This window comes from Nannobrachium achirus (assembly GCF_963921795.1).
Source record: "Nannobrachium achirus genome assembly, chromosome: 11".
NCBI lineage: Eukaryota > Metazoa > Chordata > Actinopteri > Myctophiformes > Myctophidae > Nannobrachium > Nannobrachium achirus.
Window position 1 is genome coordinate 42905071 of NC_137820.1, and position 16223 is coordinate 42921293.

Below are 16223 nucleotides of genomic sequence, written 5' to 3' on the forward strand. Positions count from 1 at the left end.
ATGAGAGGAATAGCCTATGCATGTGAGAACATTAGGATGAGCCACATATAGTCACATGTAATGTATGCTCCCGACACGTGGAGGGCAGCATTGCACTATATTGCACAGCCTGCCAGAAATAAAAAGATAGGGACCATATGATAGGGACGAGGACGGAAGAGGATAAGAAGAAGAAGGAGCAGAGATCGCAGAACGCAGAAGGGGAAGAAGGGAAGAGGATCTTCACGTATTAAGCAGCGTTTTTGATCAATATCGAGGGCTTCAATCGTGATTGGAAAGGCAGAGGAATAGATTTGAGGCTGTATTTTTTTATAGATCCAGATGTAGGTTACTGAAAAAAACATTTTATTGTAACATAATTGTGAATACTGGAGTGTACTGTATAGTCCCGCGAGACTTGGGGACGAGTGTCACGTTGAGAACGGGATCCAACATGGCGGAATAAACATTCACGCTGAGATCATAAACGTCTTGTGTTTGTTACTAACATAACAGTTTACAACCGTCAAAAGGTTTAAATAATACATCGTGTCAGAGTTGCGGACTTTTTAACAACCCATCGCTGAAAAAATGGATTGGATGGACCCAATCTATGCCAGATATACATTTCACGAAAGGCTGCAGGGTGAGCATGAATCCATTGAAAAGTTCGTGACTGAGCTAAAACTACCCGTGAAAGACTGTGGCTATCAAAATGATGATGAAATGATGAGGGACCGCATAGTATTTGCAACTAATTCACCACATGTCCGTGAGAAACTACTCAGCCAGGGAGCAGATCTCACATTAGAGAAAGCCATGGACATTGCAAGGTCCCATGAGCTAGCAAAGCAGCAGCTGAAGACTATGGGAGGCTCTGGAGATCATGATACTGTAACTGTACACACTGTCAGAGAGAATACAGATGCATATGATGAAGACATCGATGAAGAGAATACAGATGCATTTGAGGAAGACATCGATGAAGAGGAGTCAGGCCTCTACATAGACAGCATGGGCAAAAGCAGTGAGCAGGCTTATGCAGACGTCGAGCTTGGCTCTCCCTCCAAAAAGTCTAAAATAATACCCAGTTTCTCATCGGCGAGTGGAGAACAGAGTTGTAGGCCTACTGTAGCAGTGATGCAGACCGCCATGTTGGAGCCAGTGATCAAGTTACACAGAATAGGTATGTGTTGTTTGTTTACGAATCTCCAGTCAGCACTCCACTCCTATGGGGATGACGCAGTCAGCTCAAGAAAAACAGAATCACTCACATAAACTCCCGTAGGACAATTCCCATTGGCCGAAGGGTATGTCCGTCAAATGACGTACCCGCCTGGAGGCGGACCCCTATAAATTCCCCATCCGCCGGATGTTCCCCCTCTTTTCGCTTTCTGCTTCAACTGGATAGCTTGTTCACTCACTCGCTCCAACGAAGTCTTCGGCATTAAAGAATATTTTCTACATCTCTTCGATACTCAGGAGTTCGTCTCGTCTGAACTGATTAGGCAAGTAAGGTCGAGCCACCCGGTTTCGAGACCTAGCTCCTGTTTATCCGCTTTTCTCTGCTACAGTATTGTTTGTTAGCCTAGCCTAGCTCTGCTAACCTAGCCTTCTAGCTTGTTAGCTTGTTAGGCTTCTTGGCTACGGCTAGCGTCACCACGCCCGCCGAGCTGTATTGTTGTTAACCTAGCTTTGCTAGCCTGTTAGCCTGTTACCTCCGCTCTTCAGCGTTGTGTACTAGCTTTGGCTCCCTAGCTTGTTAGCATTTGTGGCTACGGCTAGCGTCACACGCCCGCCGAGCCTTTTTTGTTGTTAACCTAGCTCTGCTAGCCTGTTAGCTTGTTACCTCCGCTCTTCAGCGTCGTGTACCAGCTTTGGCTCCCTAGCTTGTTAGCTTGTTAGGCTTCTTGGCTACGGCTAGCGTCACCACGCCCGCCGAGCTGTATTGTTGTTATCCTAGCTTTGCTAGCCTGTTAGCCTGTTACCTCCGCTCTTCAGCGTCGTGTACTAGCTTTGGCTCCCTAGCTTGTTAGCTTGTTAGCAATTGTGGCTACGGCTAGCGTCACACGCCCGCCGAGCCTTTTTGTTGTTAACCTAGCTCTGCTAGCCTGTTAGCTTGTTACCTCCGCTCTTCAGCGTCGTGTACCAGCTTTAGCTCCCAAGCTTGTTAGCTTGTGTTGCTTTATTTTGGCTTCCTCGAGCGTCTTCACGTCTCTGGCCTAGCCTTCTTGCGTTACCGCATGTGTCCGTTCCTCCTGGAGCCGGACAACACGCACCCCATGGGCGTTGCTGCAGAGGCTTGGTCCACGCCGCCTCCGGCATTATCTCCAGCCCCACCTGCACGTTTGTCGCAACTCCCCGGTCTTCACCTGGATGCGACTCGCCGCCCGAGCGGCTAGCCTCCTCGGCTACATAGCCGAGCTCTGCACAGTTCCTTCTCCAGGGACCCAGGTGCCCCAGGCCCCTTCCTCCGGCCCGCCGTCTGCCTCTCGGCACCGCCGCTCTCCCTCCCCAGCTTCTTCAAGCTCCAGCGGAGCTAGCGGCAGCCCGGACACGGCCTCCGGTTTCAAAGGTAAGGCTCCTTTCACTTTAGGAACGTCGCTGCTTCCTTTTATTTAGTTGTTTATTTTGAATGTTTGACCTCTTCAGGTCTTTTCACGCTCTTTGCCTTGTGTACAAGGTTTTTGTGTATCCAACCCCTTGGGGTTTTTATCCACACCTTTCATTTAACCTTGAGTGTCTGACCTCCTCAGGTCTTTTCTTACACTTTTGCTGTGTGTTTTAGGTTTTGAGTGTTCGGCCTCCTCAGGCTTTTCACACTTAATAACCCTTGAATGTTTAACCTCTTCAAGTCTTGCCATTCCCCTTGTTTTGTGGACTAGGCTTTGAGTGTTCGGTCTCCTCAGGCCTTCACACTTAATAGTCTTTTGAATGTTTAACCTCTTCAGGTCTTACCATTCTCCGTCTTATGTGGACTGGGTTTTTGAGTGTTCGGTCTCCTCAGGCTTTTCACGCTTTATAACCTTTTGAATGTCTAACCTCTTCAGGTCTTGCCATTCTCCTCGCTCTGTGGACTAGGTTTTGAGTGTTCGACCTCCTCAGGTTTTTCACACCTCTTACTAAAACCTTACCATTTTGAGCAGTAGGTTTGTCGTCTGGGGACTGGGTCCTCTCCCGTTACACCTCCCCAGATGACCCCTTAACCTTCCACCTGTGAGGTTGAGATCACGTAGGCGCGGCCTCCCTTCCTCCCCCTGCCTCGCTAACGTCTCGGTCCTCACCGAGCGCACGGCAGTGGACCCTAGGGGCCTCTGACGGCCCCTTCTGCCTCACGCCCACCTCCTAGGACCCCCATCCGTTTTGGAGGAGGGCCACAAGCGTCAGTTTGATACACGACACGCCGCTCAAGCGGCTAGTCTGTTCTACGCTGGAGGAGCGGCCCCTCGCCTCCGAGGCGCTCCACCTGCAGGCCAAAGACCCGGGCCACAGCATCCTGGCGGCGTTCCAGCCAGGCCCCTCTCCAGGGACCGTGGAACCACCTACCTCTCCCCCCGGTACCTCTTCAGGACGACGGGGGATGCAGGCCTCATCCTCCACGACACGCCGCTTAAGCGGCTAGTCTATTCAACGCTGGAGGAGCGGCCCCTCGCCTTCGAGGCGCCCCACCTGCAGGTCAAAGACCCTGTTGAGTCACCCTCGCGGGTGTCGGTGTCTTTGCCCGAGGCGGCTTATGGTAGATCCTGCCTTGCAGGGCCCCCTTGCCTACAGAGCTCTCACACCCCCGCACCGGGAACATTTACGGATGTTTACGGGTTGAGACCTCCCCTTACACCTTGTGCCTTTGGAGTGTTTGACCTCGTCAGGTCCTTTCACACTCTTGCTAACGTGAACGGGGTTTTTAGATGTAGGACCTCTCCAGGTCTTATCTCACGCTCTGCCTGTGCGTTCAAGAGTGTTTGACCTTCAGGTCTTGTCACACTTCCTTTCTAACCTCAGACACAGTTCACGTTTCCCTCTGCCAGAGGGCGGCCCAGCCGCAGGGGTTGGCCTCACGCTGCTCCCAGCCTTTTCCCCATCCCTGCTTGCGCCGACTGCCGCTCTTCCCCGGCATCAGTCAGGCAACGACACGCCGCTCTCAACGTCCTGGCTTCTCCTTACAAGAGGTGTTTCTTACGAAACATTTGTGTTTCCGTGGGCCTTGGAGACGTTTTCTTTAGGCCCTCCTCGGGCAAAGTTTAGAAAAGTGGTGTTTCCCTGTCTGCCCGCACCGAAAGCCCTGAGTCACGTGACCGGCCCTCCTCAGGTGCGCTCGGTCCTTCACGCGAGTCGTCCCACCCGGACGGTTTTCTCGGCCTCAGGTACGCTCGGTCTCCTCTCTGGCTCCGCCAGCTTCCGAGGTGCGCTTGGTTTCTCCCCCGGCTCCGCAGGGGTCCGAGGTGCGCTCAGTTCCTCCCCTGGCTCCGCTGGGGTCTGGAGTGCGCTCGTTTCCTCGCCCGGCTCCGCTGGGGTCCGAGGAACGCCCTTTTATCTCCCGGCTCTGCCGGGGAGATCGTCTCACGTCGGCTCGACGTCACCACGTCGGGACGTACAGACGGAAGTGAGTCTCCCCAGGGAGCACTCGGTTAACGGCACCACGCGTCCCACGGGGGCGGTGCTAACCGGTTTTCCTCTCTACACCTTAACAAGGGGCCTCAGATTTCTACAATTCGCTTCCAAGGTCCTTTTCACCAGGAAGTCGGGCCGCAAAACAGCGGCTCTACTAGAGGAATTTCAAGCTCTTCTTCTCAAGGGCGCAATAAGAGAACTTTTCCTCGTGCCCGAGAAGAAGGGGGGGCTACGGCCCATTCTGAACCTGCGCGGGTTGTTTCAGTATCTGAAAACCTTCTTTTTCAGGACGCTGACTCCCGCCAGCCTTCTACGCTCGGTGAGAGTGAACGCCTAGTTCACTTCTCTGGATCTGAAGGACGCGTTTTCACACGTCTCCTTCTTTTCCCCCCCACCGAAAGTGTCTAAGGTTTGCCTTCCAAGGGAAAGTGTACGAGTACACGGTTCTCCCCTTCGGGTTGTCCCTGAGCCCTCGCGTCTTCGTTCTTGTGACCAAGACGGCGCTTGAACCCTTACGGCGCCGGGGCATCAGGTTAGCAAACTTCCTGGACGACTGGTTTTTGCGCAAGCTCCAGTCAGGGGGCAGCGCGACACACCAAGCTGGTGTTAGATAACCTGACGTCCTTGGGGTTCAGTATCCTTTTCGTCAAGAGTGTGCTTTCCCCGTCCCAGAGGACTCCTTTTCTGGGGTCCGTTTTGGACTCTAAGTCGATGGTCACCCGCCCCTCCCAGGAGAGATTAGAGAAGTTTCTCCCCTGTTCTTCCGGGCAGGGAACTTAGTCCCTTACGAGAAGGTTATGCGTCTCACGGGTTTTCATGACCTCAGTCTTGCACCCGGTACGGCTGGGCCGTTTCCACATGAGACCTTTCTAAGGTGGACGTTATCCCTTCGGATTCCTGCCACCCAGGGCCGCGCTCTGGTTCAAGTTTCACGCAGAGCGGCGAAGGCCCATCTGCCCTGGTGGCAGGCCGACTTCCTGTCGGCCGGAGTCAAGATGGGAGAGGTACTTCACCGCAAGGTGATCACCTCGGTTGCTAGCCTCTCGGGTTGGGGTACAACCCTAGAGGGGCGCACGGCAAGGGGCCTTTGGGGCCCAGAGATGCGGCACTACCTTATCAACTACCTGGAGTTGATGGCGGTGATGCTGGCCCTCCAACACTTCAAGCCCCTGATCCTGGGTTGGCACGTCCTAGTCAGGATGTACAACACCACGACGTTGTGTTATGTCTTCAAACAGGGGGGGCTGAGGTCTCGGGAGCTAGACAGCTTAGCTCGGGACCTGGCACTGTGGTGCCACAGTCGACTGCAGTCGATCAGGGCTTCTCATGTTCCAGGCCTCCTGAACAGCGGCGCAGACCTGCTGCCAGAGGGGAGCCTCGGTACGAGAACTGGTCTCTCCGCCCCTCAGTGGCGGAGGAGATTTGGGTCAAGTTTGGCCACCCGGTGGCAGACTTGTTCGCGTCGTCGGAGAACGCGAAGTGTTCTCTGTTCTTTGGCCTGACGGGGACTCCCCCGCTGGGCCTGGACGCTCTGTCTCGCAGCTGGCCTCAGGGCCTGCTTTATGCGTCTTCCTCCGTTAGAGTTGTTTCGACCAACCCTCGAGAGGGCCAGGCGTTACTCGCTGGAGCTGCTCTTGGTGGCGCCGAGTCAGGGAACTTGGAGTTCCCTGGTAGCGCCTCTCCTGGTCGGTCAACCGTGGCGTCTGCCCCTACTCAGGGATCTGGTGAGCCAGGCGAACCAGGAGATTTTCCATCCGGACCCCCAGCGCCTAGACCTGTGGGTCTGGCACCTGAAAGGGAGAGGCTGAGGGCTGCCGGCCTGGCCCCTGCGGTCTTAGACACGATGCAGAGGGCCAGAGCTCCGGGTACTCTAGAAGTGTACAGGGGTAAATGGGAGGCCTTCGTCTCCTGGTGCAGGTTGAACCGCCCTTCGGTGGTTCCGGCTTCTGCGTCCTTGAAAGACCTTTTGGACTTTCTGCAGTCCTGTGTAGTCCAGAAGCTAGCAGCCTCTACTCTTAGGGGCTATGTGGCTGCCTTTGATGTCTGCCACAATGGCCTTGAGGGTTCTAAACCTTCTAAGAACCCTTGGGTGTCTCAGTTTCTGGCTGGGGTCAAACGAGACGCTGCTGCAGCTAGACCGTTGGTCCCCTCATGGGATCTTGAGGTGGTCCTACGGGGTCTGAGTCAGGCTCCTTTTGAGCCTTTGGAGTCTATCTCCTTGAAGCTTCTTAGCTTTAAGACGGCTCTTCTCCTGGCTCTGACTACAGCCAAGAGGGTCAGTGACCTTCATGCTCTTTCTGTAGATGAGGGCTGTTTGAGGTTTTCGGGTGATGACCGTAAGGTCTTACTCAAACCTCACCTCAAGTTCTTACCCAAGAACGGGAGGATTCAGAAAGTTCCGGTGGAACTTCTGGCCTTTCACCCTCCTCCTTTCGCTTCGGAGGAGGACAGAAGGCTAAACTGTCTTTGCCCGGTTAGGGCACTGAGAGTTTACTGTGAGAGGACTAAGGACCGCAGACGGTCTAGTAGTCTGTTTGTCTCTCACGGAAAGTCCACTGGTAAGACTGAGATTGCTAAGTCGACTCTGTCGGGGTGGATTGTGGAAGCCATTATTTTGGCGTACGACAGTGCGAAGGTGGCTAGACCCTTCGGTCTTAAAGCCCATTCGACTAGGGGAGTTTCCTCTTCCTGGGGTCTCGCTAAAGGGACCTCCATCCAAGAGGTCTGTATGGCGGCTAATTGGAGGTCGCCTTCCGCTTTTGCGGCTTACTATCACCTGGACTTAACGCCTCATTCCTTGGCGCATTTTGTCCTTGGGGTGGCCGCTTCCTCCCCTTTCTCCTGAGCTGAGTCCCTTGGTAGGGTTTCTCTCAGGGAGTTTTGTAAGTGTTTTTACACTTTTCTTCCTCCACCAAGACCAGAGGGTAGTGGCTCTGGTGGAGGGGGGCCCTTTTCCTGAGTTTTCCCTTCGGTTTTAACTTGGGGCAGACTAGGATTGAGGTGGGTTCTGGTGGGCCTAGTCTATAAGGGTTCCTTAATTCCTGTTGGTTCGTTTCCACGTCCGGGAGTTTATGTTTCCCATAGGAGTGGAGTGCTGACTGGAGATTCGTAAACAAACACAAGTGTTTCGTATGAAACACCTGTTTGTTAAGAATCGGAAGGAAGCACTCCACTCCGGTGAGGACCCTGTTCGTGAGTTTGCGCAGAGCTCTCTCAAAGAGGGGGAACATCCGGCGGATGGGGAATTTATAGGGGTCCGCCTCCAGGCGGGTACGTCATTTGACGGACATACCCTTCGGCCAATGGGAATTGTCCTACGGGAGTTTATGTGAGTGATTCTGTTTTTCTTGAGCTGACTGCGTCATCCCCATAGGAGTGGAGTGCTTCCTTCCGATTCTTAACAAACAGGTGTTTCATACGAAACACTTGTGTTTTAATACGTTTACGGTAATCATCTAGAGACTAGTTCTAACTTCACTGCAATCATTTCAGCCGATCCATCTTTTCTTGGTTCCGTGTGTTATTTTGTTGTGTTGTTTCCCGCTGTTCTTCTTCTTCTTCTTCTTGGTGTTTAACGGCGGTTGGCATCCAGTTTATCCGGTGCATTACCGCCCTCTACTGGTCCATTTTCATGGACCAGACTACTCAAACTCAAGCACACTCATTCGCTCGTCCTTGTTCTATATTCTATCATATAATCCTGTTTTCTTCTAATGCTTTAACAGTGCTCTTATATACAGTGCCCACCCACATATATCCCAGTCACACATTGTCCATTCTACATTGCGTCCGACATCGCTGTCGGCGCAAATTCCTCTCTCAGAATGTCATTTAGATCTTCTCCACTTATGTCCACAATGCCCAGGAACCGTGTAGCTGCGTCCAGCACCATCCTAATTCTCTCGGATTTCCTTGGAATTTCCACAGCACAATTTATTACCATTGCAATAAATCAGTGATGTTAATAGGTTTTTAATGTAATGAGTCCCGGGACCCAAGGAGGGTCTTTCGGATGAGTCCCAGGGATATTTTATGGGTCCCACAAAAATTCAACGCGTCATGTCATTTTTGACAAAGTGCAGCATTTAACTTGAATTGGTTATTATATGGTTATGTTCATGTTACGTAGAAATGTGTCTGAAAGAAATGGACCACAATTCCAAATCTTACAATTTTAATACTTCCAAATAGTCATGTGATGGTTTGATTTTTTTTATACCGAACCGGTAATATCGGATGTTGACCACTTGGGGGCGCAGATAGAAGCTTTTACAGAGTCTTCATAATCAACAGCCACCTGTTATTTTATATACATCGATAATATATAGATCTTCTCAGTGAGATGTCTCCTGTTTGTATGGGGGAAATGCTCTCTGCCGTGCTTGTGTTTGCTCTGCTGTACAGAGAACCAGTGGACTGGGTCAAAAACAGTGCATTGGGATTGCTTGTAGATCGGCTACTTTTGTTTTGAACGGTTGATCATAGAGGGCCGTGCCGCCCCTCTATGGATGCGGGAGGGCGCTATTGTTGTAAAAACGCAATGAAGACCTGTGTGGCTTCTAACACGTTGTCCAATATCCACCACATCTATAAACAATAGCACGTGTATCCAGTTGTTATTGAATGAAGAGGATGAAGAGGACAGGGGGAGAGGAGGCGGGGTCGCTGTCTGAGCAGTGAGCACGTCACGTTTCTGCGCCGTGCTTTGCCATACACGTTCTGTGGGGGAACCCTTTTTGGTGTATCACCTAACACCCTGTGCCACTATGGTCAGAGAGCGGCCCGGTGCTATGCTAAAACTCAGGCACCCATTGAATTCTGTGACCATGCACGGACACACAAAATGGCGTTCAAAACACACTGTCGTTAGTTCTATCGTCTGTTTTAAGACTTTCTACGCGGATTTCATTTGTGTTAACATAGCGTAAAGTAGCATGCCTTCACCCATGAACAATGGTGGCGTCTGTGGACTTTTTAAAATATATATTTTTTCGCGACGTGGTAAATTATTTTCACGTGGACTCCAATGGGGCTGTTAAGTATGACATCATTTTGTAGGCAGAGGAGCATTTCTGCCCCCAGTTTCCGTGAATCTTTTTACTATTTTTACTATTTACACATTTTTCTTCTCTTTGTTGTTGAAAGGAAAGTGTTAGAATTATACTTTAGTCGTTATTTTTGTCTCGGATCTGTTGAAATAGCGAGGGACAGAAAATGCTCTGGGGGCAGAGTTCTCCTCTGCCTACAAAATGATGTCACGGCTTAAAAGCCCCATGGAGGCGATGCGTCCGTGGGACCCCAGAACACTGACGTGAATGCGTCTCTAGGCAACGTGAATGCGTCAGAGACGCGGGACGCGCACGTAATGACGTCACTGATAAATGCAAGGAATCTTCCTTTATCACAGCAGAGGACCTGCTCAGCTCTATTCCCCTTTCCCTCTGGTTCTTTTTCCACTCTTTGCTTTTCCACCACAACCTTTTCTTCCAGGCTCCTCACAGCTTCCGCATATGTCACTCTCTTTTCTTTCCTGATCTTATTTACATTTACTTCCTTAATTCTTTCTGGACACTTTGCTGATCCTGCATAGTGAGCTCCATCACAGTTGGTGCACTTGACTGGTATCTGCTGCTCTTCACATTTATCATTACATACTTCTGGCCCCTTTCCACACCTTCCACACTTCATTTCTCCTCTGCAGACAGCTGCCACGTGACCATACCCCTGGCAACAGAAACACCTCAGTGGTGCTGCCTCGAATGGCCGAACTCTATGACTCACGTGATCAACATATATTCTGTCTGGCAACTCGTCTTCAAATGAGACACAGACCGACTCAGTTAGCTCCTTCTTTCCATTTCTGTATCGTGACAACCTCCTGGCGTCCTTCACACAGTGCATATCCATAACCATCCACATAGAAACATTCAGAGGCACTCCACTGATTACTCCCTTCTTCATTGGCTTCTCTGTCATCTCAAAACATGTTACCTCGCTCCCATTGTACCGCTTAACTCATCTGGTGCCGATCCCGAACTAGTTCGGCTTTATTTCAATCCAATACAATCTTTTTTTTATTAATTCACTTACCCCGAGCTGCTTGTAGAGTCGTGGGTGGTCCTGGCTCGCTAGCCGCTAGCCAGTTAGCCATTCTACTCTGTCCGACGATATATTCCATTAAAAATGGTTTAAAATACATTTTTGAGCTCCCCAATGTTCACCCGATGTTCGGCGCCGCTTCCGATGAGTACACGAGTGTGCCGATCCCGAAGTAGTTCGGCTTTATTTAATTAAATGAATAAAATGATAAGAGGCCTTCTGAAGCCTGGCTTGATTTTTGTAGCTACTAGCTGAAAGCTAACAACGTCCCGGCCGGCCGTAATTTGCGAACGCAATCGCCAATCTCCGCCTAATCCAATGAAACACCGCATCTTTAAAGGCTTATATCTCTTTTTTGTGTTTTAGGAAAGCGGCGCGAGGTTTATTTACGGCGAAATCGCCCAAAAATGATCTTTTAGATGACAAAATGGGAATAGCCATTCTGTTAGCATCTTCATCCGGGACATTTCCATGCCGTGCATCAACGTGAGCACGTCAGGTCCTGGAAGCTGAAGTCCTGGAAGCTAAAGCGCTCGCCTATGAGAGATGCGCTGGCATTCTTTGGCCCCTAGAGGGCGCTGGCGCTCAAAGAGTTAATCTTCAACATTTCGTTCATCTGTCTTTGGTTCCAGCACTCCACTATCACCATCCCAGTCCTTGTTACTCTCACCGTCCTTATGTCTCCAACTACTCACTACGAACTTGCTCACTCCATGCGGATCACCAAACAAACCGTTAACTTTAGACGCAGCTCTCATCCCTATCTTATTATTTCTCGACTTTCTCCTCAGACCCTTCTTCTCCAGTTAAGCTAGATGCCTCACTATTCCTTTTCCTTTTATTTTCATATCCTCTCATATCCTCAGCCGTTTGAGATTCGCGGTCCGACTCCATCGAGCGTGACGCCATCCCTCCTCACCCAACAATTCGTTTCCCGCTGTTGCTGCGAGGTGTGTTCTTTTGGCAAATATAGAACATCCGGTGTTAGAGTAGTCTCGCGTGGCCAGACTGTTGCCTCCGCGATTTGGCCAAATGCTCCCGGCATATTCGGAGATTGTGGAATAGTTGTCTGGCTACGCGAGACTAGTGTTAGAGTAAGCAAATCTAAGACTTCCGGTTTGATTAATTCGCTTTCAAAATAAAATGCTAGTAATTAATACCATAAATAAACAATGAATTTGCTAATTATAGGCACATTAAAAATATAAATTAAGCAGTTTAAACAAAGCCATACAACAAAAATGATGTTTATGTATAAAAGAAAATGTTTTAATAACAAAATATATGTCTAAATAGATAAATGCAGTTCACTGGAGTGCATAGCCTTTACCAGTTGGACACTGGATCTCCATGTATGGGCATAAAATGTATTGTATGTTGTGATGTCATGGGAACCACTCTAAAAGAATACCTTTTATGCCCATATTACCGACAGTATTGCGGTAATTACAGCACCCGCGTATCTATTAATTAGGGTTCAACGATAAGCCAAAATATTCCTATCATCTGCCCAAAATTCGCCGCTCCACAGTCCTATAAGCCCGAGTTATACTTCCCCGTACAGCACAGCAGCGGGGTCTGGCTTAGAAAGTAGCGGGTCTACAAGCTCACAACACGTTGCGTCCGCGACGTTCTGAGCTTGTAGATTTGTGCAGTGTCGGGTTACTACAGTAACGTAGGCTACTGGGGCTTCTCTGACACTGCACGCTGTTTGTGAACAAACTAGATAAGACGGGCAGTGAATTGATCGTTTTTTGTGATTCTGCAATTGCAATTGCAGTCAGCCACATGGCAGAAAAAGTACTCAAGAGTTCTAAGTCTACAGTCTAAAATAGCCCCACTCCGCTCGCATGCTCTGTATAGCCTATAGGATTTTTTTTTTTACTAAAACGTTTTTTTTTTTTTTTTTTTTTCTCTTGGTAAGGAACCAGCCCAGCCCTACATATATGGGTAACGGGTCCAATATACATCACTGGCCAGATGGCCCTGAGGCGGCGTCTTACTAGTATTATTGACTCAGATCCAGCCTGTGTGTGTGTGTGTGTAGTTGTTACAAGATCATGGAATTGGCAAATGTCCCACATTATAGAACGAATAATGCTGTATTAACTGCTTAAATGGATCATGAAACTGACTCTAGAAGTGTGAGATGCTTCACACACCTTGCTTGCATGATCTTTCAAAACGTGTTTTTTATTCTCCCCTCTTTCTCCATCTCAGATGTGTTTCCTGCTAAGTTCAGCGTGAAGAGTTCTCTTAAAAAACAACCTAGAGACACGAGGTCCACAGGCAGCCTGCCGGCCCGGAGGCCGGTGCAACGCGCGGTGGGGGAGAGACACGTGGCTGGGGCGTCGCAGAAGAAGAAGAAAAAGACCAACCACTGTGACCAGTGTGGAAAGCAGTTCGATAAGAAAGTCCGTCTCCAAGATCACCAGAGAATTCATACAGGAGAGAAGCCCTACAGCTGTGACCAGTGTGGAAAGCAGTTCAGAGGTAACGCACATCTCAGAGTTCACCGGAAAATTCATACAGGAGAGAAGCTTCATACAGGAGAGAAGCCCTACTTCTGTGACCAGTGTGGGAAGACTTTCACCCAAAGTGGTAAATTCAAAATCCACCAGAGAATTCATACAGGAGAGAGGCCCTACAGCTGTGACCAGTGTGGAAAGCAGTTCAGAAGGAACGAGCATCTCCAAGTTCACCAGAGAATTCATACAGGAGAGAGGCCCTACTTCTGTGACCAGTGTGGGAAGACTTTCATCAACAGTGGTGGTTTTGAATACCACCGGAAAACGCATACAGGAGAGAAGCCCTACAGCTGTGACCAGTGTGAGAAAGCGTTCAGCCACCCGGGTGATCTTAAAGAACACCTGAGAAGACATACAGGAGAGAAGCCCTACCGCTGTGACCAGTGTGGGAAAGGGTTCGTCGACTCGAGTGATCTTAAAAAACACGTGAGAATTCATACAGGAGAGAAGCCCTACCGCTGTAACAAGTGTGGAAAAGGGTTCAGCCAAACGGCCGGTCTTAAAATCCACCAGAGAAGTCATTCAGGGGAGAAGCCCTACCTCTGTAACCAGTGTGGGAAAAGGTTCAGCCAGAACATTAATCTCAAATGTCACCACCAGAGAACTCATACCACTGTGACCAGTGGAGCAGATGAAAGCAAGAGCAGCGATATGTGAATGAATGAATGTTCCATTTTTCTCTTCACAAAAAACTGCAACAAAGAATTACACATTATACCAACAGCTGTATAACCCTGGTTCTTGGTTTACCATGGTATGATTAGACTTACTGTATACTATCTCTGTTTCAGCAGTAATGTACACTCAGGTAGTGGAAATTGTTATTTATTTTCATCAATGACAGTGTTACACAAAAGTAACAAAAAGTAAGTCAACCTACAAGCTAACTTGGCCTTCATGTAATACCTCTTGTCAACCAGTAGGTGTCCTACCAGACCACAAATATACATTTCTGAACAGAAGAGCAGGGAGACGGTTCTCTACCATACAGATTGGGATTAGATTAGTGCCAGCAGTGTAGAAAACCAGGCAAGGTACCAATTCAATTCAATTGGCTTTATTGGCATGACATTTTACAAATGTTGCCAAAGCACAAATACAATTATAACAAACAATATAACAATTTACATCAATGAAATTACAGTACATAAAGGAGATGGTGCAGTAATGGTATACAGTATATGTGTCCTACTGGTTGTCCCTTTTCTTGTGACAGGAATTTACATATTTTGCAGCTAAAACATTCTTTCTGTTCTCCCAAAAGGAGTGGCAATTTCGCCCTTTCTGTCATACTTCTGAATTCTGGGCAAATTATTAAAATGTTTGGGAAGAACTCCTCCCTCATCACAATGACAGCACAACCTCTCCTCTCTGGGCAGCCAGGTCTTTCTGTGTCTGCCCTTCTCTATTGCCAAACCATGATCAGTCAGCCTGTACATTGTCAATGTCTTTCTCAGGTTTTTATCAGTTACTGTGCTTAGATAATCTACCACAGTGTACTGTCTGTTTAGGGCCATTGTGTTGTGATTGTGTAAGTTCATTCCAATAATGTATGTATTTATCTTTTTCTTTAGTTATAATTTGGTTAGGTCTAATCATCTGAGTGATGGTGTAGCTACAGTGAGGCTGGCTTGGGTTTGTGATGTTAGAAGGTGAGAGGTCAGCTAGTTTCATGACCATTTGACGGAGAGGGCTCCTTTGCATGTTCAACTCTTGGTAGGCAAGGGCTTTATTTCTTTTTAAATAAAATAAAAACATTTGTTATTTCCCTTTCCCTGTTGAAATTACATGTGTTCCACTGAGAGATTAATAAACACTCCTGATCCACATTTTCAGTGTATTTGAGAGCAGTTCTTATATTGTCATTTTGACAACTGTCTTTTTTTTTGCACAGAAAGTACAAGGTAAATCCTTACTATTCCAGCTTGTGTTTACAGACCCTTGAAGCAATGGAGAAGAAAACTCACATCGACCAACAGGGGGAGCTACAGAATTAGCTATGCCAGGAAGTCAACCTGGGAAAACACGCAGATATAAACACAGATATAAAGAGCTAGATGCCTCGTTCTCCTCTGCAGTTTATTGGAGCGATGTGCAAAAGTTCTAGTCCGAACTTCCTGGAAAAACTAAGGGAATGCTGTCAGTCAAAGTGACTACTGGCCAATCACAGCGTGTCTTTTCCGGGACTTATCCAAGGACTACAATTCAATTCAACTGAGCCAGTTCCGATGTTGCACTGCTCAGCTGTTCTTACAGGCTGCATAGGTAAAGACCAGCCCCTACCTGCCTCTGGTTGGCTTACCGACTTCCGCATGTGTGACACACGCGGAAGCAATGAACACGGAAGCGATGAAGATTCCCTTAGTTGCTCAATGCATACGCCCCCTAGCCGAAGGAGGCGTCTACCTTTCTATGTCTATGGGAACACATCTTTAATTGGTGAAAAGCTAAACCAGAAAAGTGGGCACGAGGGACAACTGGGCACTGGGTCCTGTGATGTGCATACATTTGTGTGTCCACAAACATGCATTTAAGGGTTTGGGTCCGGTGTTAGTTAGGGTTCATGTCAGTTAACTCAATTTTAGAATGTTAGATTTTATATATTCTATAAAGCTGAAGTTTGTCTTTGGCCAGTGGTTGTGTGTCTGGGCAAATATGATCGTATTGTGACATGTCAACTCAAATCAAATTGTTGTTGTTAAACTATAGTTGAACTACTCTCAAAATGTAATATGTTTTGTCTAAAAACTTGCCTGTAGAGATGCTGAGTTATCTAATTTTTTTATATGTATATACAGTATATATAATGGCTCTATAGTAGCCATTGGCTTCTGATGTGATGATGGCATGGTATGCATTAAGATCAAATACATTAGGATAAAGTTTTATTGATCCATTGAAGGGAAATTCAGTTGTAATAGCAACAGCATGGACAGTTAAGAGTCGACAACCAAACCAATGTCAAACTAGATTATTTACCTTTAATACATCAATCACTCAAGTTCTGTA

The 16223-nt window shown here is 48.4% G+C and overlaps 1 protein-coding gene across 1 annotated transcript; it reads left to right on the forward strand.

Annotated features, from left to right (window-relative positions):
- Positions 1-798: 798 nt before the first annotated feature.
- On the forward strand, positions 799-13871 carry LOC308294360 (uncharacterized protein; the record flags this gene model as incomplete). The annotated part of the gene is made up of 3 exons (XM_080737091.1): positions 799-1165; positions 12907-13287; positions 13657-13871. 3 exons carry the CDS (start codon positions 799-801, stop codon positions 13869-13871), a joined length of 963 nt encoding a protein of 320 aa, XP_080593217.1.
- Positions 13872-16223: the final 2352 nt, after the last annotated feature.